This window comes from Gekko japonicus, unplaced genomic scaffold (assembly GCF_001447785.1).
Source record: "Gekko japonicus isolate JY-2015 unplaced genomic scaffold, Gekko_japonicus_V1.1 scaffold184, whole genome shotgun sequence".
Lineage (NCBI taxonomy): Eukaryota > Metazoa > Chordata > Lepidosauria > Squamata > Gekkonidae > Gekko > Gekko japonicus.
In genome coordinates this window covers 1,388,515-1,414,324 of record NW_015159715.1, presented here as the reverse complement: position 1 = coordinate 1,414,324, position 25,810 = coordinate 1,388,515, and the positions used below count along the sequence as shown (strand labels likewise).

Here is a 25,810-nt window from a genome sequence, read left to right as displayed (position 1 = left end):
ATATCACTAACTACTTTTTAAAAAATGGCGGACAGAAAACAAGAGATTGGTCAGACCTGCCTGATGGCTTGCGTGCGCAAGAGTGTGATCAGACAGCAGGAAATCTGTTTTGGAACCAGCTCAGACCAAGACCAGACTTTCTCTGTTATCAAAGAAACATGCAGCTGGGGGAGGGGGGAATGGACTCAGACGACTGGGGATAGACAAACAGATGTTGCTGTCTGATCGTGCACTTTAAATCTGTAAGGGAACAGCAAGGGCAACAGATCAAACTGCCCGTGTGAACACAGCCTTTGATGCTGGAAATTTAAGCCATCTCAAGTTTATTGGAAAGGAGGGCTAAAAACAATATCAAATCTTATAGTTGCAGCTCTGTATGAGATCTCTCCTTCATGTGTAGAGCACTCCAACCAAACCATACCATGTGATAGAATGCAGTGGTAAGGAAGCCTCACTCCAAAAACACATGTACAAATACTGGGCCACCATTATAGAGCGGTTTTCAGCAGCACCTGAAATATTTAACATACCCAGTGTTTTTGCAAGCATAAAACAAATGTTTTCCCACATTAGCTAAAACTTGAGGCATGCGTGCACACACACACCCTTCTTTATTTTTTTTTAGATGGTTTTTACATGAATACTTACAGCAATATGTTAAAAAAGATACAGTTATGTCTCTTCAGTTCTTGGCATCACTGCATAGCAGTCACAGCATTTCACACAATCTATTGCTTTCTGTTTGCTTGATGCATGCTTATACATGCATTTAGCAGCTGAATCTTGGTCCCATGAAGCCAGTGGACACTGACTGTGGGATCGTAACTTGGCCCATAAGGTGTGTGTGTGTGTTCAACAGTAAACATATGGTTTTACGAATCTTTGTTTATAAAGGTTAACAATATATTTTATTCCCAAATCAAACTTTAGTTTCTGCATGTAAAATCTTGTGTACCTAAAACACCAGGTGGATTGCTGAAATATTTGCACCAATGCAAAAATAAGGTTATCTGCAGTACTGCTTGTTCTATTTTTTTGCATTTATTTTATTTTGCTGTGATATAATAAAAAGTCTGTTTTATTACAGATTAATATCTCAGACCCATACTACAGAAGGAACCCACATTGACCAGGGAATATCCTGTGCTTGGGACTTGGCTTAGTCAATAAAATTTGTGATAGAACAAACCCTGAGGGGTTTCTGCTGCCATTTTTCCACAGGGGGGAAAAAAGATGAGAACTGGCCCTGAGAAACAGTTCTTGTTGTTTGGTTAATGGGAGGGTGGGCCATCATCTTGCAGTAGATTTTTTCATATAGATAAAAGGCTGCAATTTCTAAGCGCATTTATGCTCATCTATGTTTCTTGGAAATCAGTGTGACTTCTAACACTTAGAATTTAGGTTTGGAGTATAATTCAGGTAGAGTTTTGAAGTTCATTGTCAGTACCGCATAGAAAATGGCCCACTTGCCACCAATAATGAGAAGAGTCTGACCAGGCAATCTCTAGAAATTTTGGGAAATGACTTATACATAGGGTCACCTAACCCTATTTATTTGTTCTTCCCTATCTTATTTTCTGATAAATCTTCAAAAAGGTATATTGATACTGTGGCAGATAATAAATGTTAAGAAGAATGCAGACTTAATTAGTTCATTATTACCCCGTTATTCTCCTTGTAATACCTGGTGGTGAAAATTTTGGACAGTTTTTGTTAAACTCTTTGGGAGGTTGGGCCTATTGCCTACATCCTATGTAGAGCTTACTGAGATGTTGCTTTCCTTCTCCAAAGACAATGTGGCTTAAATGTCTTAAAATAGTTTTTAATGTTAACAGTAATCAATTTACCATAATTTTTCATAGCCTAAGCTTTCATTTGAGCCATGAGGCTTGCTCAGGTCTATGTTTCTGTGGCTTGGATATTCCTGTGTAGATTAGTCATCAACAGTATTATCTTCGTTCATATTCTTGTTAATTTTCTTTTACTTTTATGGACCTCTCATTGATTTGATATTTGGCATCTTAATTCCTGTTTCTGGAACATATTTTATTCTAGTTAAGATATGCATGAAAACATTGAGAAGTTTGATACAGAATCTGAGTAAGGTCTAATATTTCTACTATACACATGAGGTTGCCTGAAACTGAATCAGGCTGTTGGTCCATCAAGGTCAATGCCATCTACTCTGACTGGCTGCAGCTCTCCATGTCTCAAGTCGAGGTCTTTCCCATCATCATCTCCTTTGCCTTTTAAAATGGAGATGCTGGCGATTGAACCTGAGACCATCTGCATTTAAAGCAGATGCTCTACCACTGAGCGATGGCTCCACTCCCGTATTACTTGCAATTCATTAAATTGCCACCATCGCCTTAACAACCGAACTCTTTACAGTATGGTAATGTTAGTAGCAGAGGAGATGAGGCATGAAAAGCTTTTAGTTGTGTGAACTGGTCCTAAGAAGCTGTCATAGGCTTAACTGGATCCAAAGTTGCTGTTGCACCAGCAGGATGACTCTGCCTTTGGCAAAGAAGCATCCCCCCACCCCACCCCATTCTTCCCTCCCACCAATTAGGGCTCAGCAGGCTGCAGCAGGAGTGGGGAGGTGGGAGAGACTACTTGACCAACTTTACTCTGCTGCCAATGCTTTGGATCCAAACAAATTTGTTTTTTAATGTTTCATACCACAGAAGCACCATTTCTTGAGAAAATTTAAGCATCTCAACAAACTTGTAATGGGATTGTGAAGTAGCTCTTAAATCCTTGCCCTAGTCTTGTGAATTTCTTGAAACATGTTGTAGCTAGAAGCAAAGTTGTATACTTAAAGCTCTATATAATTTCTTCCAAAAAACAAAACAAAACAGTGAGGAGCATGCAGTTTTTATGTGTACAATAGTTTACTCTTCATTTGACTTGCCAAGGAAATCGATATTCTCTTGCACCATTGTGAATTTGTTTTTCATGTGTTTAGACAGCACATAATATTTCATAATGTTGGTATCTCTTTTATATTGATTAGATAAGAACTGGATTTTCCATGGCATAACACATAGGTCCAGTCCCCCCCCCCCCGTGTTCTGCTGATATAGTGAAGTTTAGGCTGGGATGCATTTGTATGGATTCACTTTCTTTTGAAATTCATCAGCTGGGTACCTAGAGCAAACTCCTTCACTGTAGTTGCATAATACTTTGGTTTTAATGTAATTCTACAATGTGAAACTAGGATGAATTTATATTTAATGAAAAGAGGATCTTTCAGTTAAAGTGCAATATATATCCCTATGTCCAAAGAAAGTGCTTTTTAGTTGATGGCTTGACTCTGGATTAGAACTGTATATGGTATATATGCGTGTTGCATTTTCATAAAACATATTTATCAAAATTTTACTGGGCAGGAAGGTAAGATGAGAAATACAGACAATTCCTGTCCATTACTTCTGAGAGATATTTTTTTTAAAAAGGAGTTTCCGTGATGGGAATGGAATTTTTATTCTTAGCAATGCAGTAACATTGTCTTAAGTGCTACTTTATATTCCTTTGCTGGAACCTCCCTGTTGCAAAGCCTTGTGCATCATCGATCACCTGTTTGCAAATGATGCTGGTAGACAATGTTCCCCCTAAGCTGAGTTAGTGTGAGGTAGCTCACAGTTTTTTAGCCTCACACACATTTTTGTCTTAGCTCAGGAAGGATGGCTCCAGAGCAAACAAAGTAGAATTTTTGCTCACAAGACTCCACAGCTTAGAGGGAGCATTGGTGGTAGAGTAATAAACCGGTGAGAAAAATGAAAGTAAAAATGTTCCTGAATGGATGTGGCAGTATAGTGCTACATTAGTAAAAAGTTGTCATATAGGACAGAATGAACACTATAATGAGTTAGAACCGGACCCAGAAATCTCACCTGACCAAAAGGCACAAGACAACACTAATGAAAAAGGTTGAACTAGAGTTAACTTATCTGGGTGATTAACCATGTCTTTTCAAGAATAAAGTTCATGGAAAGGAAATTCCTAAGTTACTGTTACTAGTAATAAGAAAAAGGAAAGCAAGTTTTTCTTCATTGTGACAGACCCAAATCTGCTTACTAATGAGGCACATGCCCATAAAAGTTGTTAATCTATGTAATTTTTTACTTGCTGTGTCATTGGAAAGACTAACACCTTGAAGTCCAATTCAAGACCATTCTATCCCTGGACCTTGCCCTTGTGTTTCTAACTTTTATAACATCTCTGTGGACATCAGTTTAGATTTCACTTTTGTACTTTGGGCAAATGTGTTGAGGTGCATCTTCGTCAGATAAGAAAAATGGAGAGGAATGCATATGAAGCTTTCCAAAAGATTGCCTTGGTAGATACCACTCCTATGTAACCCTGGACAAGTGAAAGCAGGCCACACTGAAATGACAGGAGTTTGGTAACCGTCAGAAAGTGAAGGATGCTAAAAGTTAAGGCCTTTATCTGCAAACAAAACTATTAATAGTCTATAACATATTTACAAATGCATCAGATACTAAAACTAACAGTATTTTGTTCACAGTGCCATTGTTTATACAGATAGCTTTCCCATAATACTTCCGTATTTTGGCATGGGAATCAGTAGCGCTTTATATATACAGGAGATGTACATGTGCGAATATAAACGGATCACGGATACACTTGTCCAAAGAGACATCTGGAAACATTTAGACTGTACAACTCTTCCCTTTGATTTGCTAGGAAAACTGTTCTTGCAGTGAGAAGAATGTCAGTCGTATCTAAAGTGGCATAAAATGATTAACAAAATGGGCACTACCATGAAAAAGCTTTGAGTATACAGAATAACCTTAGTTCAAGGCTCCTAGATTCTTTGTCCAGTGCACCAAATACAAAAATTAAAAAGACTTTTAATTATTTAAAATGAGACACTTTTTCTTCTGTGCAGCCAGATTTCCTCTGAGTTCTGACAATGCTGGTGGTGATTTTGATGTGCGGCCCAGCTGCCAGACTGAAGACTGTACACTGCTTCAGGCCTTCATTCAGAGAGCCATGTCACAGTATGGCTCTGAAGTGAATGAAACCGATAACCAAGAGTGCACTGGTCTTGCCTGTCCCCTTGAAGCCTCTTGGTAGTTGGCACCCACTTTACTGGCCCAGTTTCAGCACTACTGAATGAAGCTTCTCATTTAAGCAGTTCATGATCAGAAGTGATGAATGGCTTCAGCTTTTAAGATGAGGAAGTGGGATTCAGCTTTAGCATCAAACCCAGGAGTGTGGGCTTTACTGGGGAGAGCTCCCACATCTTCTCTTTTCCTCCCTACTTTCCTCCCTTCCTGCTTGGTTAACGATGGCCCAACGGGCCCTTAGCATTTTTTGTTCACAGTTGTGAAAGGCAGTGGCACTACAGCGCAAAGTGGGAAGCTGCCACTATGGGGTTTCTCCTTCATTTAAAGTCTGTTCTTCATTTTCAGTTCCTTGACCTGAGTGGTCAGTGCTGCTGTGTTGCTTGTGAAGCAAATTCCTCCACTTGGCCTTGTTCCTCCGCAGATGATTCTGCATGTTTTCTGATAAGGGAGTGTTCCCAGTAAAGTTGGCCCATTCTTCAAAGAGTGGCTCCACAATGTAGGTCATGAAGCCTGGGGGAAAACACGAGGCAAGTCATATCAGCAACTGCATCACTCACTAAGTGGACTCTCCTGCTAAGCCAGCAACCTAGTACAGAGCCTGAAATTATGGCTGTAAACCATATTCCACTGTAGTCTGGTGATATGCAAACTGCAGCACTGGGGCTCAAGTACCTCCGCACCAGCCTTTTAAAAAAAATTAAAGTTATTTTTTTGTTAAGTTGGCCACATCACTTCTTCTGTTGGTAAAGTCAACAGAAAATGGCCAAAATAAAATGACTTGCAGTTTTGCAGCATTTCCAGAGCTTAACCAGGCAACTGTACTGTCTGTCTTGGTGATTGGCCTGATATTCTTGTTCAGAGACTTAACCAGCTTGGAGTGGGCCATGCATATCTACAAGTGAGAGACCCACAAGGACTTGTGGAGGAGGAGCACATTTCCCCTATCCCCACTATTTAGTCTTCGTGGAAAGCTGCAATAGCCTCTCACCATGTCCTGCTTCGTTCCCACACCAGACAACTGACCTTTATCTGTGCTCTGTCCACCTTTCCATACTTCCTTCACCCTGGCAGCCTCTCCCCAGGAACACTGGCTGTGTTGCACACTGCCAGCAACTGGGCCGGTGCCCTGTTGCATGGTGGTGAACCTGCATGGACTTATGGGGGTACCTCACTTTCCAAGCCTCTCCCCAGGAACACTGGCTGTGTTGTACACTGCCAGCAACTGGGCCTGTGCCCTGCTGCAAGGTGGTGAACCTACATGGACTTATGGGGGTACCTCACTTTCCCTCTCCTCACTGTTTCCCCTTTCTGTCCTGGCAGACCCCATATCTTCTCCCATTCTTCTGCTTCTTTCTCTCCTCCACACCCACCAACCATCTACTTTTTATCCTGTCCGCATGTTGAGCTACATTTATTATTTCATTTTTATCCCACATTTCTCCACAATGGGGACACAAAGCAGCTTACATCATTCTCTTCTCCATTTTATTCTCACAACAACTCTGTTAGGTAGGATAGGTGGAGAATGTGTGATTGGCCCAAGGTCACTCAATTTCCACAACAGAGTGGGGATTCGAAACCGGGTCACCTAGATCCTAGTCTTAAATTCTAACTACTGTACCACACTGGCTTGCATGTGGTGGCTACTGGGCATGGGTGTGTCATGGGAGTCTCACGGTAGCTGCTGTTGAACAGTAGCTTCGCCTGGGTGAGTCATGCTGGTCAGGCACTAGAAAGGTTGCAGGTGGCCTGGCACCAATGAGTCCTTTCTCAGGCCAAAACAGCCCTGGAAAGGGCCCTGCCTCCTCCCCCTGCCTTTACTGACAGAAACCAGAGTTTAAAGATTCCCTATGCAATTGTGGTTGCTTAGAAATGGCCACAATGGTCACTGAGAGAGCATTTGTTTCTTAAAGCTACAGGCATTCTTTTGGAGTTTTTAAAATCCCAGTGTTGTGTGTGTGTTTTAAACATTTCAGATTTTTCTGCAAACCTGGTTGTCGTCGTTATTTTGAGTTTGCAGAACCATCTGTCGTGTCTGTTCACTGCTATCCAGATTTAAGATACATTAGAAAAGTTGTTAATTTGACTTTGAGGGTAAGGTCAGCCTAAATGGCCCAAAGGAAAACAAGACACTAGAATCATCATTTGATTTTAGCTGAGCCAACTTCATGTGTCCTAAAGCTCAGAGAAAAGCATAAATTCTTCTTTCAAGAATAAGGTTCTTAATTCTGAACAGTTGGCATGATATCTGAAAATTATAACTGCTCTGTTTACTTGGAAAGCACATGATCAGAAAACAGATGATGTTTAATTTTTTTTAAAAACTGGATTGTTCAGCAAATCAATACGTTAACAGGCAGATGAATTACACATTAGTTTTTGTCCTTTAACTCACTGGCTAGACATAAAAGATCAGTGCAAATGGCCTACTGAGGTTCTGAGTAGGGATGCTGAAAATTTTGCCAGCGAAGCTCTTCGGCAGCCAAACATATTGTGTTCAAACCTCACAATTAGATTATGAGTGAACAAATCAGAAAGAATAATGTGAAGGACTATCAAAAGTTGGGAATCTGCTTCCAATTTCCTTTCCGGGAATCTTTGCTGGGTCCAGTCCTTGCTAGGAGACAGCAACTGGGGGGAGCAGCAGAAGCCGACTGCCCACTGATCCTCCAAACAGTTGAGAATCGTCTTCAGGTCACTTAGCCCTGGAAATGTTGCTGCTGCTAGACTTGCTGGGTCACAGCGAAGCTTGGGTGGGGTGGGGATCATAAGCCAACTCCTAGTTAATCAGGGGATCAAGTGGGAATGGGGTTCTGATCTGGAGAGCCAGTTTGGTGTAGTGGTTAAGTGCACGGACTCTAATCTGGGAGAACCGGGTTTGATTCCCCACTCCTCCACTTGCACCTGGCTGGATGACCTTGGGCAAGCCGTAGTTCTGATAAGAGCTGTTCTAGAAAAAGAGCAGTTTCTGTCAAGAGCTCTCTCAGCCCCGCCTACCTCACAGGGTGTCTGTTGTGGGGAGGGGAAGGGAAAGGAGTTTGTGAGCCGCTCTGAGACACCTTTGGGTAGTGAAGGGCGGGGTATAAATCCAATCTCTTCTTCTTCTTCTTCTTCTAGTCTCCCCTCCCCACAAAAAATGGCTGAGTTTTGAGAAGGCTGAAATATAGGGAAGTTAGAGACCTTCAGTTTCTAATCTCTGACTTTGCTGTGTTTCTGCTTCCCCAAACTCTGAAATTCTTCTAGGTGAGCTAGGATTGGGCTTCTAATTCCATCCCCCAACACTATGTTTCGGAAAGGCTGAAACACAACATCTCTAACTTTGTTGTGTCTCAGCCTTCATTCAAATGATGATTTTTGGGATGGGAGGGGGAGTGAATCAGAACTCACTTCTGACCTTGTTCACCTGTAAATCAGCTTCTGGTTCCCATCCCCCACCCCAAAGTCCACTTTGCTGTGTCCCAGCAACAGGCTAGGAGGCAGCAAAAGTGTCCAGGTCTGAGACATCAGAAGCCAGCTCTCTTAGTCAGCTGCTTATCTCCCCCCCTCCCCCCAGTTTTCTGGGTCGCAATAACCCTGGGAGTCAGCTCCAGATCCCCCGTGCAGCTAGCCTATTGATGCTGAATGGAATGAACAGGTTGCACACATCTGAACAGCCTGTCAATAAATCAGCTTCCGGATTAGAAGTGGCAAACAGGTGGTGTGTTGAACATGCAGGTATTCAACATCCCTAGTTCTGAGGAGAATGGCAGCTTCTGGAACCTTTAGGGTGGCTTCAGACATTCTGTACTGTGTAAGGGGAAGATATGCAGGGAGACTGTGCTACTGCTTGTTTAAAATGTCCAGAACTGGAGGCCATCCATCCTCTCTTACAGAAATGTGTGTGTGTGACAGATGAACATAAGAGACGCCAATGTTGGATCAGGCCAAAGGCCCATCCAGTCCAACACTTTGTGTCACACAGTGGCCAGAAATACCAGGTGCCATCAGGAGGTCCACCAGTGAGGCCAGGACATTAGAAGCCCTCCCCCGGTTGACCCCCCCCTTTTGAAGCTGTCCATGCTTGTAGCCGCCACCACTTCCTGTGGCAGTGAATTCCATGTGTTAATCACTCTTTGGGTGAAGAAGTACTTCCTTTTATCCATTCTAACCCGACCGCTCAGCAATTTCATGGAGTGCCCACGAGTTCTTGTATTGTGAGAAAGGGAGAAAAGTACCTCTTTCCCTACCTGCTCTATCCCATGCATAATCTTATAAACCTCAATCATGTCACCCCTCAGTCGTCGTTTCTCCAAGCTAAAGAGCCCTAAGCGCTTTAACCTTTCCTCATAGGGATGCAGAAACTTACATACAGGCTGCGATCACACACACTAAATAATCCAGTTTCAATGCACTTTCCAACTAGATTTTACTGTGTGAACTGGCAAAATCTAGTTGGAAACTGCCTTGAAAGTAGATTAGATTGAAAGTGGATTATTTAGTGTGTGTGATCGCAGCCACAGTCTCCCTGTAGAGAAAATGCATACGCTCAGTTTGGGGTATGGGAAGAGAATTCCTCTCCACATGTCTGGAATCTTTTGGGGTTACTTGTAGGATGAACGTTCTCAATACTTTCTATTCAATGCACTGCTAAGCAGAAGCAGCTAACCAGGTGAGACTGTTTAGAGGTGGAAGAAAACAGGCAGGCTAATGGCCTTCTAGCAAATAACCATATTTTTAATCCATATCTTTGTAAAAACAAGTTTTACTGTGCAGGTTTTTGTTGTGGTGTAAAGAAAGAGACTCTTCTGGAACTGAGTGGTCTTATGAAACACTTGTTAGACCTGTTTAAACAGGTTTTTCATATTTTTGTGCTGTCTCAGGCTTGTGAAACTGTTTCAACAGAGGTAACCATGAGACAAATGAAAAAATGTGAGCCTTGTAAGTGAAGCCCCTCTCTCCAACAATTGTTTGTTTCCAGCTTTAGAAATGCCTGAGATCTTGTTTTCATTTCAGTTGCATTCAGTGGTGTGGGGTTTCCAAGAAAATATGAATTGAAAAGTTTTTTGATTCAAATAAATAATTTAAATATTAGCAAAAGCATTCAAATACTCCATGAACAAGCCTGGACCATGTATAAGCACTGGAGTTTGCCTATTCTTCATAGCCTACATTTAGCCCATCTAACATGATCAATTTGCAGCACAACAGCGCTGACAAATATAGGTAATACTGACTATATTTACGTATGCAGGGCAGAAAATGTCCCACAGAAAAATATAGCATCAGAAAGTTTTTCACCCTATATCACTCATGGCATTTAAAATCTTGAATCCCATTCATCTGACATTGCACCAGATCATGGGACTGAAAAAGGAACTAAAGGCTACTTTGTCCTCAAGTTCTTTGTTACATGTGGACTAAAACTGTCTGTAAGGTTGTCTGCAAAACCGATTTGACTTTGTTCAAGTAATCTCCATTGGGAATACTTTTAAATCAACAATCTGTTTATGTTGCATTTTGTGTTATCCAGTGAAGGACACTCTAATGGGAGAAAAGTATACTAACCAATTTGTATACTAGGGATTGTGTCTTTCTGCTGATTACAAAGAGGACTTATTTCCAGGTCAAATTTCTGCTCCAGGTCACCTAACAAAAAAAAAGGAAAAAACAATTTTACTGCTTATTTTGAAGATGCATGAGCTTTTTGTGTATATGCATTAATATATCAAGTATACAACTATACCCTTTCTAATTACCAGGCTTGTCTCTCCCCTCCTCTGTTGAACTTGTGCACCCTTTGCTAACTTTACAGTCTTCTTGCTCTCTCCCCAGGGTAAGGCACAACAGCTCAGGTGGGAGAGTAAGACTGTCATGGCACCCAGCGAAGAGCAAATGGGTCATGGAGAAATGGCCCAGAGAGCCCTACTTTTATCCTCAGAGAGGCTCATAGCTTACCAACCTTCCGGTCCCCCTGGCAATAGCTATTTCAAGGTCAGAACCAACCACCAATCACAAGCCCCACTGCACTATAGCTTTGCCCTTTTTCCTGGGACATGGGGCAAGTGCCACATTGGGGAACAATGCTTGGAAGATCCACAGATGGTATGAGAGCTACATGTGGCTCCTGAGCCACTGAATATCACTGTTTTATAAGGCTGATGACCAATGTTCTGTTGATGCTTTACACTGTGATTGGTGTTTGCCCTAAATGATTTGTTACTAAATGCTGCAATATGCTTGCAATGCCTCTTTGAGCCAATTGGAACTGTGCAATTCATAAATAAGACATGCCTAAATACATGGCTTTCTAGCATCCCATTGGAAAGCACTTCTTATGCATTTCAGTAATTCGCTACTTTGACTTAATTAAAATGAACTCTCAAGATTACTCCTCACAATGTAGAGGCAAGCAGAGGTTTGCAGGCAATAGAAAATGGATGTTAACTTTCAGAACTAAATAGGTTTATGCTCCCCTCAGATGTTATCTTGGCATATTTATTAATTTACAAAATGTATATGTCTCCTCAAAGTGGCTTATGACTAATATAGTAAGACACAGTAATTAACATGATACTAAAAACAAGCTGACACTATTAAAGGCCATACAACCTTTAAATGATTTAAAAAAACCTTAGTTAAAACTCTGGCTAAATAGGAACGTTTTAGCCTGGTGCCTTAATGAAAGTAAGCTGGGCATCAGTCAAGTCTCATACAGGAAGGCATTCCAAGGTGCCACCACTGAAAAAGCTGTTTCTGGTCAACACCAGCCTTACCTCTGAAGGCAAAGGGGCACAGGAAGCAAGGCTTCAGAAGAGAATCTTAATAGATAGTCTGGACAATATGGGTGGAAGTGGGCCTTCACATACCCTGGCCTCAAGCAATTTAGGGCTTTAAAGGTAAGAATCAACACATTCCTTTTGTGAGAGCAACAACCAGGCGAGGCTTTGGTCTCCATGCCTTTTGGGATATCCGATCAGCCACCATGAAACAGGATGCTGGACTAGATGGACCACTGATACAATGCAGAAGGATTGCTTTTGTATGTTTATGCTGTCATTGGTACTGGAACAGGAGGAGTTAACATTTTTAAGAGTTCTACCTACTTGAAGGGAAGTCCAACACTTTCCTCTACTTCTTATGTGGGTTTATTAGCATTGTTGTACATGGTTAGAACAAAGTTTGAGGCCAGTGGCACCTTTAGGACCATCAAAGTTTAATTTGAGGTATAAGGCTTCAGGGGCACGCACACTTCTGAAGCTTATTCCCAAAATTAACCTTTGTTGGTCTTAAAGGTGCCACCGGACTCCAACTTTCTTCTGTTGCTTCAGACCAACACAGCTACCCACCTGAATCTTTGTACAAGGTTAGTTAGGGCAGTTGAATAGTTATGAATGTATTATTTTGCTTTTTCTCTTCAATCACAACCATTTATTCAGTGAGGTCATATTTCAGTCAGTTTTTTAAAATGAAGATTTCAGATGAGCATGCAGGGAGGCAGAGTTGGTTGGGGAATAATTACCACTTCTGTCTAACAATATAGTCTCAAAGCACAAGGTGAAAATCTATTAGCCTGCTGACCTTGCCTATAGAATTCCTCACAAACTCGTTCACTCCATTGTTTGCTCATCTCCCAGAGCCGGCAAGGATTGCAGATGTCTGCACACTTGAGTGCAATCTGAAAAGAAAGGGCAACATGGTATGAATGGTGAAGCCTGACAGGTCTCCCAGCGCTGTGTACTGCAAGCTTGATGTTGCATGAAGAATTGTCATTGCCTTCTTTGAAACAAGAACTGTAATACCACACTGCATGAAAGCATTATCTTCTTTATACTGCCTCTTTCACAAATTCAAATACAAAGCAAAAGGAGACAAAAATCACTACAACCAAAATAAACATCCACAAGTTTAAAAGCAATGTTGAAGAAGAACCTTTTCAAACAAACACAGTTGTTAACAGCAGTTGGATATGTCAGTACCTATAAAATGATTACATAATACAGAAATAGTCTGCGCTTATCCTAATTTGTGGGACTGCATAGAGGACCACTCGATGAACAACAGTGACAGGTAAGTGCAGCCCTCTTTTCTGTCTGAGGTGTCTTTTGCAGCCTATTCAAATAACAGACTATAACAGACTACAGCTAGTCCCCTAGGACCCTTGATACCTATTAGCTTCCTGGGGGTGAAATTCAGACTCTTTCTTTGATCTTAGGGTAAATCCTCCATTCCTAATAAAGGTCATCTTTGGCACTGTCATGCCACCAGCAGTTTCTCCCACACATCTTTTAAAAATTTCCAGTGGGTGTCATTCCACTGGGTAATCCCTTTATTACAACTGTCTTCTGGACTTAATGGAAATGGTTTTTACCTCAACTTACATGAGTTTATTTCCACTTTTCCCCTCATCTTTTGTCTCTCCTCAGTCTCAGTCTGTTGTCTCAACTCAGTCAAAAGCTCTCTCTGCCTAACAAAATATCCTACTTTTTTGGTATCATCAGCTGTTCTACCACGGGAGGTGGTAGTTCTGCTCTATTCTGCTATGGTCAGGCCTCACCAGGAGTACTGTGTCCAGTTTTGGGCACCACATTTTAACAAGGATGTGGACAAGCTCGAGCGTGTCCAGAAGAGGGCAACTAGGATGGTGAGAGGGTTGGAATCCAAGTCTTATGAGGAAAGGCTGAAAGAGTTGGGTATGTTTAGCCTGGGAAAGAGAAGGCTTAGAGGGGACATGATTGCAGTCTTCAAGTATTTGAAGGGTTGTCATGAAGAAGATGGAGCAGATCTATTCTCTCTTGCTCTGGATTGCAAGACCAGATCTAATGAGTGGAAATTACAAGGGAGTCGTTACCGGCTAAATATCAGGAGAAACTTCCTAACTGTAAGAGTGGTTGAGCAGTGGAACAGTCTGCCTCAGGAGGTGGTGGATGCTCCTTCGCTGGACGTTTTCAACGGAGGCTGGACAACCATCTTTTGGGTATGTTGTAGGTATGTAGGGCTATCTTTCAGCTATGCTCCTGCAGAGTGCAGGGGGTTGGACTAGATGACCTGCAAGGTCCCTTCCAACATTCTATGATTCTCACAACAGAATCTAGTTGCTGCTGGTAGTTAATTATATATATTTTACTGTTAATGTCCTAATGTAAATGCCCTAATGATCTGGAACAGCTTCTGTGCTTAGACTTGTATATCACTTGTACTTCGACTTGTATAATGCATTGTTTTATTGAAATCCATCCATAAGTTTCCACATGAAAGGGTTATTCAACTCAGTCAAAAGCTCTCTCTGCCTAACAAAAAAATCCTACTTTTTTGGTATCATCAGCTGTTCTACCATAACATTTACTTGGTATTCATTAATATATCTCAGTATACATTTTGTTTGTTTCTTAGATGATGCTAACAACCTAAAAACTTGATATAATCAGGTAGGATGACATTTCCTATTAGGCGTGCCTCCCTAGTTATCAAAATAATTCTGGCTTCACCCCAAAATGTTGGTAAACATGTTCCTCATCCAACATTACTGTTTGCACTGACCTCACTACCCATTAATGCCTGAAGTTCCTCTTGTATCACCAAGAGTTGCTTTAGAGCCCAGGTTTTCCAATTAAAAAGAGAGTTTATACTATCTTTGTAGTGGTAATAACAGAAGCAGTAAATTCAAGAATGCCTCAGTTTTTATGAGGTAATTGAGTGCAGGGGGGCAGTAAACTAAGAAAACATAGATTCTAGCATCTGCTGACTTTGTGGTTTTGGCACTTTGATGATATTTATAAGGAGAAGTCTATAAGGAAGCCTAGGAGATGGACAGAGATCTGGGGTTTAAAGTAAGAATAGTGGGCATCACTTTGTTGTGGTGTGTGCTTTGAATACTTATTTTTATTTAAAATATTTTAGGATACCTAAGACTGCAAATAATCAAAACAATTAAAGCAAGCTTTTAAAAATATGTACATACATAAAACAATTAAAACACAGACAACTGAAACAGTGAGTGAGGGAGCACCAAACCTGCTGAAAGAAAATAATCTAGAGGATGACAGATAAATCTCCCTAGTGAGGGACTTGCGTCATATTGGTGCCATGACAGCTGTGAAGCCAACTACCTGCTCCCTGGATCCTTGTCCCTCATGGCTGGTAAAATCATGCCATGTGTGACCTTTGAGACAGATTATTAATTTGTCACTCTCATAGGGATGTTTCCCCAGCTCCCCTAAGGATACAATTGTTAGACCTTTGCTAAAGAAATCCTCCTTCGATAAAAAAGAAGCTGGTCAATTACTCCCAGTGTCTAATCTACCTTTCCTGGGGAAGGTAATTGAGTGAACAGTGGTTGAGCAGCTCCAGGTGTTCCTGGATGAGACATCTGTCCTTGACCCTTTTCAACTGGACTTCAAGGCCTGGCTTCGGGGCTGAGACAGCACTGGTCACTTTGGTTGATAATCTCCATTTACAACTGGATAACTGCATGCCGGCATTGTTGATCCTTCTGGATGTATCAATGGCCTTCAATACAAGTTGACCATGCGGCCCTGATTGACTGCCTTGCCTCCCTGGGGGTGAGAGGCACTGCCACCCTTAGTTGGTTTTCCTCATTCCTTCAGGGATACTTTCAGGGGGTTGCTATTGGGAAGGAGAGGTTTTCCCAATGAGACCTGACTGTGGAGTCCCACACACACACGCATACATATGTACCCTCTTGCTGAGATCATCAGAAGGTTTGGATGCAATCAACAGCTGGTAGCAGGGCTCTCGACACTATCCCAGTGCCTAGATGTGATAGTCCAATGGTTAAGGAGGAGCTGGCTGAAGATAAATCCATCCAAGACAGAGGTCGTGTGGCTGGAAAAGACTAAAATGCTAGCTGGAGGGTCACTCCTGAGACTTAGTGGTGTTAGGCTGACAGCCGTAGACTGTAAAGAGCCTTGTGGCATGGTTGGATTTTGTGCTATCACTGGATAAACAATGCCACAGTTGCCATTTTTTCACCTACGTCAGACCCACTCGCTGGCTCCTTATTTGTCTGGGTCGGACCTTGCCGCATCAATCTATGCAACTGTCACATCCAGATTGGACTACTATAATTCAATCTCTGTGGGGCTACCTTTGAAAAAGCTTTGGAGACTTCAGGTAGTCCAGAACGCAGCTGCCAGGTTGCTGACTAGAACATCATGGTCATCTCATATTACTCCAATTTTGCAGCAGCTGCACTGGCTTTCAATTAGTCTCCAGATCCAATTCAAGGGGTTGGTGTTAACTTTTAAAGCCCTTAATGGTCTGGGAGCCTCATACCTATGGGACCACCTCTCCCATTACAACTCCCCATGTTCCCTTCAGTCATTCTCTAGGGGCCTCTTGCAGGTGTCTGGTCCCAGTGTGGCCCAATTAGTTGTCACCAGGGGAAGGGCCTTCTCAGTTGTGGCCCCTACCCTGTGGACTGTACTCTTGGATGACACCCATGCCCTGCCAACCTTGTTTAGCTTTCACAGGGTGTGCAAGGCTGAATAATTTAGGTTGGCCTTTGGTGTGTCATCCACATGCTTGTGTTGTTTTTGTTAGTGGCATAATGCTAGCCACATATTTTAATAATTTAATATTTTATTTTAATGTTAATATTTTACATTTGCTATCTGTTTTAATGTTGTTTTAATGCTGCAAGTTGCCTCTGGGTGAACAGCAACTAAAAAAATAATAATCTAGAAAATAAATAAATAAATGGAAACAAATGACCGAGAATGTCCTTTCTTGGGTTGCCACCCATCTAGCCTCAGGTGGTGAGGGTGCTCAAATAAGGACCCCTGATGATGACTGCAGTGGTCAGGTAGGTTCATATGTGAGTAGGTGGTCCTTAAAGTATGTTGGCCCCAAAGCTATATAGAGCTGTAAAGGTACTAGCACCTTGAAGTGGGCCCGAAAACTGACTGGGAACCAATGTAGACAGAACAAGACTGGAGTGATATGATCCCTAAAATGTACTCCATCGAACATTCAGGCTGCAACACTGATGACCAATGGCCTTGCTGGCCATATATACCATTTGGGCTTTTTAGGTCATTGTTTTGCTTGATTACTCATGCAAACATGGTTATACTATGGGAACATAAACTACTAATATTTAATGAAAAATAAGTGCAGGCTGAGAGAGGCTAGAGACAGAGCAGAGAGAAGTCTATGTATTATTTTCTTGAAGAAATAACATCTATTTTGTGATCATTTCTTCCTGTCTCTTCTACATTAGCAAATATATTAAGTAGTTTTCAAATGGATTTTTCATTTGAAACAAAATTATTACTCAGGCTTTTTTCTGATGCTAAAAGCTATTTGGAGTGGAAGGTTATCTTTTAGGTTTGTTCCTTTAGTTAAGCAGCCAACCAGCAAAAAAGGTACCTTTCAGGTTAATAATGATGGCACAAACTTATTCCAAAGATCCAGTTCATTTCTGTAGTGCTGCTGGAACAAGTAATTCGAATGAGATTTGGTTTTGTCATTACCTTCTGAAGAACAGCCAAGCAAGAAGCAATTTATTAATATAGTTACTTCTCTGCAAGTGGAACATAGCAGTTTAAAAATTATTCAGGGACTGGTGAATACAGCTAACAAAGGTGGGGGGAAATAGTCTGCACTGCTGAGCTGAAAGTCCCCCCCCCCTCATGCCAGCAAGGCTCCTCTGCCTTTAGCAAGTTTTTTGAGAAGCAGAAATTTCACAGGTGAAGCTCTTTGTTACATGGAATGCTTCACCTGCTGTTATATGGCTGGCAGCTGTTAAAGACACGGCAATCCTTCGCAATGAGAGAAAAACCTTACATCCTTAATGCATCACACTGGCATTGTACTGGTGGGCTAACAGCTTGCAATTAAGTTGTTATAGGAGTGTTCTGTATCCCTTTCATAGTTAACTATTAGCCATTAAAGGTTGCACAGGAATATCCAGCATTATGATTTAATTCTGTACGGTTCATAAAGTTTACTGCAGGCTATAAAATGGTTCCTGGTATACAACTCAGTCTGTGGAGTAATAGGATAGCTGAGTGGGGGGGAAAAGTGTGTATTAAAAAGGCAGTGTTTCTAAGAGGCTATGTTGTCAGTGGAAAGGAACACCAGCTCACACTAACTGCTGTATAGTAGTTATTCTCCTGAACCTCAGTTGCCATAATGGTGTAGATATTCCATAAAATACAGTATCAGTTGCTTTCCCATAATGAAAACTAGAATGCATAAAGCCTGGGTATATATTTAGGTGATTTCTTAGCTGAATTCTGGTGAAAGAAAGGAATAAAGAAATTCTCATCTTCCTTCCCCCACCTGTTCAGTCACTGCCATAACAAATCCTTCTTTATACACAACTTTTTGTGTGAAATCTACAAATAAATTTGATTTTGATGCAATAAGTTTTCACTGATATATTTGGAATTGGGCCTACATCAGTGCAGTTTAGTGATCCATTTACCTGCCCTGTATTTTGATGCCAGAGTCCAAATGTATATGAAATGCTGCTTGCATGTTGTTACAGGCAACAGTACAATAGCAGATGTGTGGGACCCCAGTTTGGATCAGGGCCATGGTAGACAGGAGGTACCTTTTCCCACACTGCTTTCCTGGCCTGAAATACCCCCACAGCCAGTTCAAGTAGGGAGTCCCTGGAGCTGAGACACTTCATCACCGTAGCAGGGCCTGCCACCTCAGAGAGCTGGGTCTGCTTGCAAAACAGATGCTCTTTCACTGAACCAGAGATGTTCCCCAGGAGAACGTCAGGAAAACTTGTATATGATCAGGGTGCACAACTTGCCATTCTAAACATACTTCTGAAAACAAGCAAACAGACAAAAAGGAATGCTTTCCTCACTGAGAAAAACCTTTAATTTTGCTTCTTTTTTTCCCCTATGTGGAAGCAAAGTCCAGCAGTTAACCTTCCCCACCCCCAAAAAAACCCTGCTGAATATGTATTTTCCCTTGCCTTAAAAGGTAAAGGTTCCCTTGCTCGAAAGCCAGTTGAGTCCGACTCTAGGGTTGCGGTGCTTCATCTCCGTTTCAAAGCCGAAGAGCCAGCACTGTCCGAAGACGTTTCCGTGGTCATGTGACCGGCATGACTAAACACCAAGGCGCACGGAACGCTGTTACCTTCCCACCAAAGTGGTACCTATTTATCTACTTGCAATTTCTTGCTTTCGAACTGCTAGGTTGGCAGGAGCTGGAACTAGAGACGGGAGCTCACTCCGTCTTGCGGCACTTGGGTCTCGAACTGCTGAACTACTGACCTTCCACAGCCTGCAGTTCAGCGTCTTAACCACTTGAGCCACTGCAGCTCCTTGCCTTACATGGCTGCTATTTTTTCTTAAACCACTTGGGAGCTTTACACATGGAACCCCCCAACGTCTCATCTGGTTTGACCTACTGACCCTTGTTTTAGGGCAGAGGCTTACAGACTGAAAAACAGCTAGACTCTGACAGAAAGGTACAGAATTAGGTTCATAGTTTCGATTTGTTTGCAATCATTCCATGGGAACTGCAACTTCCTCATCAGCAGGATCTTCATTTTCTGCCAAGTCTGGTTCCTGAACTGAGGCTCAGAAAAATTCCCCATATGTTTCTCTGTAAATGCTCACAGGACTCTTTTGGAGAGCACACCGTGAATGCAAAGTGTCCTACTGGATGAGTCCCAAAGAAAAGTAACAATGAAAAATGAGACAAAGGGAGGAAAAAACAAGGGATGAGGATTAAATTCTAAAGCGAGGAGATCGTTTATCAGAGTTGGTATGAAGATAGTGACTGACCCTCTTTATCAGTGCTAAAGATGTTTGTCTATAAGCAGCATGATGTTTTAGGGAAACTAAGCCTTGGGGGTGTGTGGCCAAAACCATAACTAGTTTTACTTCTCTCCCTCCCTTTCTTGTACTCTACAACAAAACTCTTTGCTGTTTTTTAGTTCTATTATGTTGATCACTATTGTAATTCTTAAATTATGTAAACCAGATGATAGGCATGTAGCATCCCTGCTCCAGAAGCTGCAACTGACTGTCCAAGCTAGGATACTGAAAAAGTCTGCTCACAAGTGCTTGCCTTTATCGCTAGATTCCCAGGACAATAAACAGATGATTAGGAAAGTTTTTATATAGCATGTTACTCAAGCTGTAAAAACCAATATGTCATTTGTGTTTGGGGTGTAATGCAAAAAAGCATCCAGCTTAGAACTTAGTTTTTGTTCTCTGTTCTATGTAGTCTGCATTTACCTGAAGCATAAAATGCCTATCAGGTGCGTCTTCTAATCTCAGATCCTGATTTTGGAGATGGGCTTTCAAACGAGTCAGAAATTCATTCTGCCTATTGATGTCTGTTGCTAAGATCAGAGAGCCCAGCTGCTGTTCAATGTCATGCCTACAATTCAAAAAGAAAAAAGAAACAGTAAGCTATTCTTAAGGGATCATTTAATACCAGTATCACCAAAGGTCTTGAAGAGTTATGCTCTCCATCTTGTGTTTTTGATGACTCCAGTTACTGTAATGATTCATTTTATTTAGCAGATCCAGTTTTACACAACCGTAGAGCTGGTACAGCCTCTTCCACACATTCCTCTCCTGCCACAGCCTAATGAAGCCTGGAGTCAATATCAGATAGGAAGGAAGAACTCTGGGGTGGAATCAATACATGCTTCCTTCCAACCTGTGAGAATACACCAAGCACTTACTCTTCCCTCTCTTTATACTGGCTCAGGAGCGGATATGGGGCGCCTAGTGATAGAAAGTATATGGTTTTTTTCAAAGAAAACTCCTTAGGGCATTATGGCAGTTTTGGAGGTGGGAAATGAGGAGGACTGGTGTAGGGATTAGAGTAACCTTGCTTCCCACCAAAACTTGGAACCAGGCTTATCGTCATCCTCACTACAGCAGGGAAAATCCCATTGGTCCTGTGTGAAACACACCATGAAAATTAACCTCCACATTACATATTGTACTGGAAACGTCTGGTTGGTGGTGGAATGGGATTTATTGGGTGTTCCCTTATTTCACAGTCTCTGATTCTTTCCACCCAAGTCAAACATTGAACAGGACTGAATAATAGTCATGTTTATGAAAGAATGGCTATCAAACGCCTGGCAATTTCACGGCATACTTTTGTTATATCCACTTGGTAAAACACAGTACATGCAAGTATCGATTCTTATATTTTTGGGGAAAGGCAAGCAAGAAGAGCAGCCCATCATTCTGAGATAACCTATTTGCAGTTTAATTATATGCCCCATGTAGTCAATGAGTTGGACTTAATAATCTATCAGCAGAAAACTCAGGGGCTTATAGATCTTTCCTGTTTTCCACTCAAGCAGTCTCTTCTGACCCAGGGAAATTGAATCCTGGGGTTATGGGACTTGGATGTAGACTAACAGCCACGCAAGTCAGAAGCCTGCAATGAAGACAGGGAATGGGGCAAAATCACCTTCCTGCTTCTTCTGTCGGCACAGCTGGTATTTGCAGGATGTGTTTTAAAATCTTGAAAAATTGCTAATATGTACTGATGCAGAACCATCTACACCTCTTATGATGTAGTATAATTTTATGACCACAGTGGTCATATTCTGAATTAGGGTGCAATCTAGTTGCTTTGTGATAGGAAAAGGACCACAATGTAACTAGACAGGAAAAAAAACCTGGAAGCTCAACAGAGAGCAGAAGATTTAGTTTTGGAACTATTCTTGTTTTGAATTTTTCTCCAAAATTAGGAAGGCTAAGAAAGACAAAGACAGCTACCAAGTTTCTTGGAATTTTTCTCAAGTACCTTGTCTGCATGTCAAAACACAATTCATGATTTGATTGTGACTCTGCTGCTGCCCCACTTACTTGTATGCCTGTTTTCTTTATAGTGGGCCTTTTATATTGCCCTGTACCAAGATAATTCAGCTGTGAGCTGTCTTACCAGGCATATATGTTTACTACCTTAGAGAGGGTTGTCCAAATGGACCCAAGGAAAAAGGCTGAAGCAACATTCAATCCTTGGTTTGCACTAAATATGCCATGATTTTGCTTCCAATAACCATTTTAGTCCATTTTACAGTAAACAGAGCTTACCTCTCTTCCTTTGGCAGATGTGCGAGTAGCCTGGACTCTCGAAGCATGCCTACTGTAGATCGCCAGTGATGGTTTTCTAATACAGAGACATTCTGGGAAAGGTGGAAATAAACAGCCTATGACAAAATTCAGTTGCATGTGCTACTGGTTAATGAACATTTGATTCCTCAGGCTAATTGCTGCACATACATAGATACTTGGAATGCTGCCTGTCAGCTATTTGGGTTGCAACAGGGCAGGGAGAACTTGGTTTAAACAATATAACAGCACTCTGTGCTTTCAGCTAACATACATAATGCTCACAACATTCAGGACAGTAGCTGAGTGTCCCACAGCACAAACAAAGGCGTCTGATGGCATCTTAAAAATGATGAAATTTACTGTGGCGTAAGTTTTCATGGACTAGTAGGCTCTGGTCTGTGAAAGTTTTTGCTTCAGTAAATCTTCTAGTCCTTAAGGTACTCTTACTTTACTTTTTGTAAGCCATTCTCTCCCAACATTCTTTGATAGTGAAGTCACAGATGCTTTACTTTACAGGCCTTCTGCTGCTGTTCGTATCCACAAGGGAAAATCAGAAAGGCACTGTTAATAAATGCACCTCTGTTGAGTTTCAACATGGACTGATGACCGCACAGAAAGGTGGTGTGTGTGTGATTTTGCCATTAGATATCTGATTGAGAATAAGTTTGAAGAAGAGTTGGTAGCTGCAAGCTCAGCCCGTCACTGCCCAATCAGATGGCATGTTCAGGCAAGTGGGTTTTTTTTGCCTTTTGTTTCCTATGAGCATAACTGAGGAATTGCACCTCTGTACTGAGGGTTCCCCATGGAGTATGCGGTTATGCACATACTGCTAAGTGAGGGGGGGAAGGTACTAAGTCAGGATGGAACGAGCAGACCATCCCGACGGCATGAGAGCGTGCTTCAGTAATTAGACAGGGGAAAGTCCATCTGTAGCCCGTCAGCAAGCATTAGGACCGGACATTCCCTGGTGTCTTTTAACTCCGCTTCCATGGCGGGGCAGCACAGGTTGCTGACGGCTGTGGGACCTTTCCCAGATGTTGCTGTCTGATCATGCCCTTTAGAGCCATCAGGCATTTGCAGCTGAGTTGGATTTAAAGGCATGTCTGACCGCGGCCTAAAGTCACTGAGAACCCTGGAAATTTATTATAATAATATAGATTATATTAGATACTAGCTAGTAGCCTGTTAGATGACAGCAGTCAGAATGACATTTACAGATATTACCAACATGGTCTGGAATCTGAGCATGAATGAGCAGTTCCCATTCTGCAATAATGTATAACTTGAATATTCTGCTTTGATTTCAGTGGAACTATGTGAGCGTTCTTAGTCACAAAGGGCTGCAGCAGAACCAATTCACAACGTTAAAGCATTCTGTCTCTTCATCTTTACTCCCTCCTCACGATTTCCCTCCGAGAAACACCAAGTGTGTAACAGTTCAAATTGTACTTCTGTCCTAAGATAAAGGAACAGCCAGGCTAAGAGAGCTAAGGCTGTGAGACAGGTACTCCTAGGACCTGATCAACTTCTTCTTATCCATTTTGACAAGCCACAGCTAAGTACCCGATATGCAGCTTGCATTGAGGCCTTACCCAAAACTTCTCTAAATGTCAGGGCTTCTAGATAAGGTGGAGATAGATGCCTCAGAGAAACTGTATAACCCTGTGACGTAAAAGCAAGCTACTGTTTGACAACTGCATGGCCTTTGCAGATACAACTAACATTTTCAAAGTTACAGGCAAAATTGTGGACGGCAAGGATCTTCAAATGTATTTCTGTCCATCTCTCCCCCCCCATCCCAGGCTCAGCCTTTGTGTAGTAACTTGTGTTACAAAGTATCATGCACCCCCTGAATCTGTCTCCGTACTCACATGTATGCCAAATCTCAGCAGGATGAAGCATCCCATTCTGGGAATCCCATTGGATGCTAACTTCAAAAGAAAGTAGCCAGTGGACAAGATCCCACTAGAAGGCCACAATAAATCAATCTAAAGTAAGAAACTGAGCTTAACCCTTCCTCTTTATTAAAAAGCAGCACAAACTAACTTGCTTAGGTGGCTTTTTCCTATCTTCTTGCTAGCTGGGTAAAATACACCTGTGGAAGCACACCTAAAACTATACAGATTCATTATGATCTAGCTGTACTGATGTTGTTATAGGTACAACATTTACCATGAGTAACAGTTTACTTGAAATGGGCCGTTGTACATGAAAACACAATTCCAAAGCATGTTTGTGGCCTATGAGTCAATATATAGACCTCAGCATAACATAACACAGGCCCCTGCCATACGGCAGGGAAAACACGAGGCGAAGCGCGGCTTTTAAAAGCCGCGCCAAAAAAGAAATGCCGCGGCGGGATCCCACAGATCCTGTTAGCCGCGCGCCGTTGCTCCCCGGCACGATCAGATGCTGGGGAGGAAGAGGCGAGTGGGAGGGCGAGGCTGCCGAACTGCGCATGCTCGAGCATGCGCAGTTCGGCTGGGGGCCGGGATGTGCCGGCACAAGGACATGCCGGCCGATCCCATGGCCGGCTTGAGGCGCTTCAATCGGAAGAACCACCCAGGTAGGTGGTTCTTTTTGGTGCGGGTTTTCGGCCGGGAGGGACGGATCGGAGACAGGCAGGCAACAATTCCCAGATGTTGCCGTGGGATCGTGCCTGTTTGATCCGCCCCCGTTCTGTCTCGCTCCCGGACCAAAACCCCTCGTATGAACAGGGCCACAGAACAGCAGCAATCCATCTCCCACTATTACATGCACAATCCGCAAGAGTTACCTTGATTTGCATTAAAAGGCTCATGGTGGGTGTAATTCAGAAGCCAAAGACAAGTTTAAATTAACAACAAAAAAAAGTTCATTGAGCTTAGAAGTCCAGTTGTGAACATGCTGGTTACAAATAAAATAGCTATTTCATAGACTGGGTGCCACCGCTAAAGTGTACAGTATGATCAGTTGTATGTTTGATTCCATAATAAGAAAATATAATTGTCCGATACAGTCATTTCATTCTACCTGATGAAAACACTTTTCGCAATCTGAAATTTCCAAATGGAAACAACGTGTACCAATGACCATAACTCGCCTCCCTGAGTACAAAGGTCTGGTTCAAGCCCCTAATGCTATAAGGGCAGCAAGGGAGCCTCAGACAATGACGACAAGAACCTTGGGATCCCCTGCCAATGTGAAGAATGCCTTGCTATCTTGTGCAGACTTTGCCTCTAACTTTCACAGGCAATTAAAAACAAAAACACAGGCGGCTGTTTTCCTGTTTGTTGACATTAACTGATTCTTGTTGGAGAGCTTATCATCATAGTGTCCTTTTAATTGTTGGCATCAGCCCTGAAGTACCAAATTAACATTTATGTGGTAACATCATATTCAAACAGAAAAAAAGAGAAATTAACATTGCAATCAGTCCTAAGCAAAGTATCTCTGGTCTAAGGCCATTGATTCCAATGGGCTTAGGCTGGGTTAACCTCACTATCAAAGAATGTTAGGGGAGAATGGGTTACAAAAATAACATTTAAAATGCCTGCCTCATTAGCAGCCCCAAAACAACAGAAGTCAGGGCACACTTGATCTTATCACATACTTTTTACACCTTTAGATTTAACAAGCAAGGGATCCACAAAGACTTGGGGTGTGTGTGTGTCTCAT

At 42.1% G+C, this 25,810-nt stretch overlaps 1 protein-coding gene across 1 annotated transcript in view; it reads right to left on the bottom strand.

The window, feature by feature from the left end:
• Positions 1-4,371: 4,371 nt before the first annotated feature.
• PDE7B (phosphodiesterase 7B) overlaps positions 4,372-25,810 on the bottom strand; it is a 214,377-nt gene continuing 192,938 nt past the window's right edge. The window contains exons 10-14 of the mRNA XM_015411627.1: positions 22,133-22,224; positions 20,303-20,447; positions 12,654-12,750; positions 10,641-10,721; positions 4,372-5,606 (exon numbers count right to left, since the gene is read on the bottom strand). Coding sequence (XP_015267113.1) covers positions 5,398-5,606; positions 10,641-10,721; positions 12,654-12,750; positions 20,303-20,447; positions 22,133-22,224 — 624 coding nt within the window. The 3' untranslated portion in view covers positions 4,372-5,397. The remainder of the gene's footprint in view (positions 5,607-10,640; positions 10,722-12,653; positions 12,751-20,302; positions 20,448-22,132; positions 22,225-25,810) is intronic.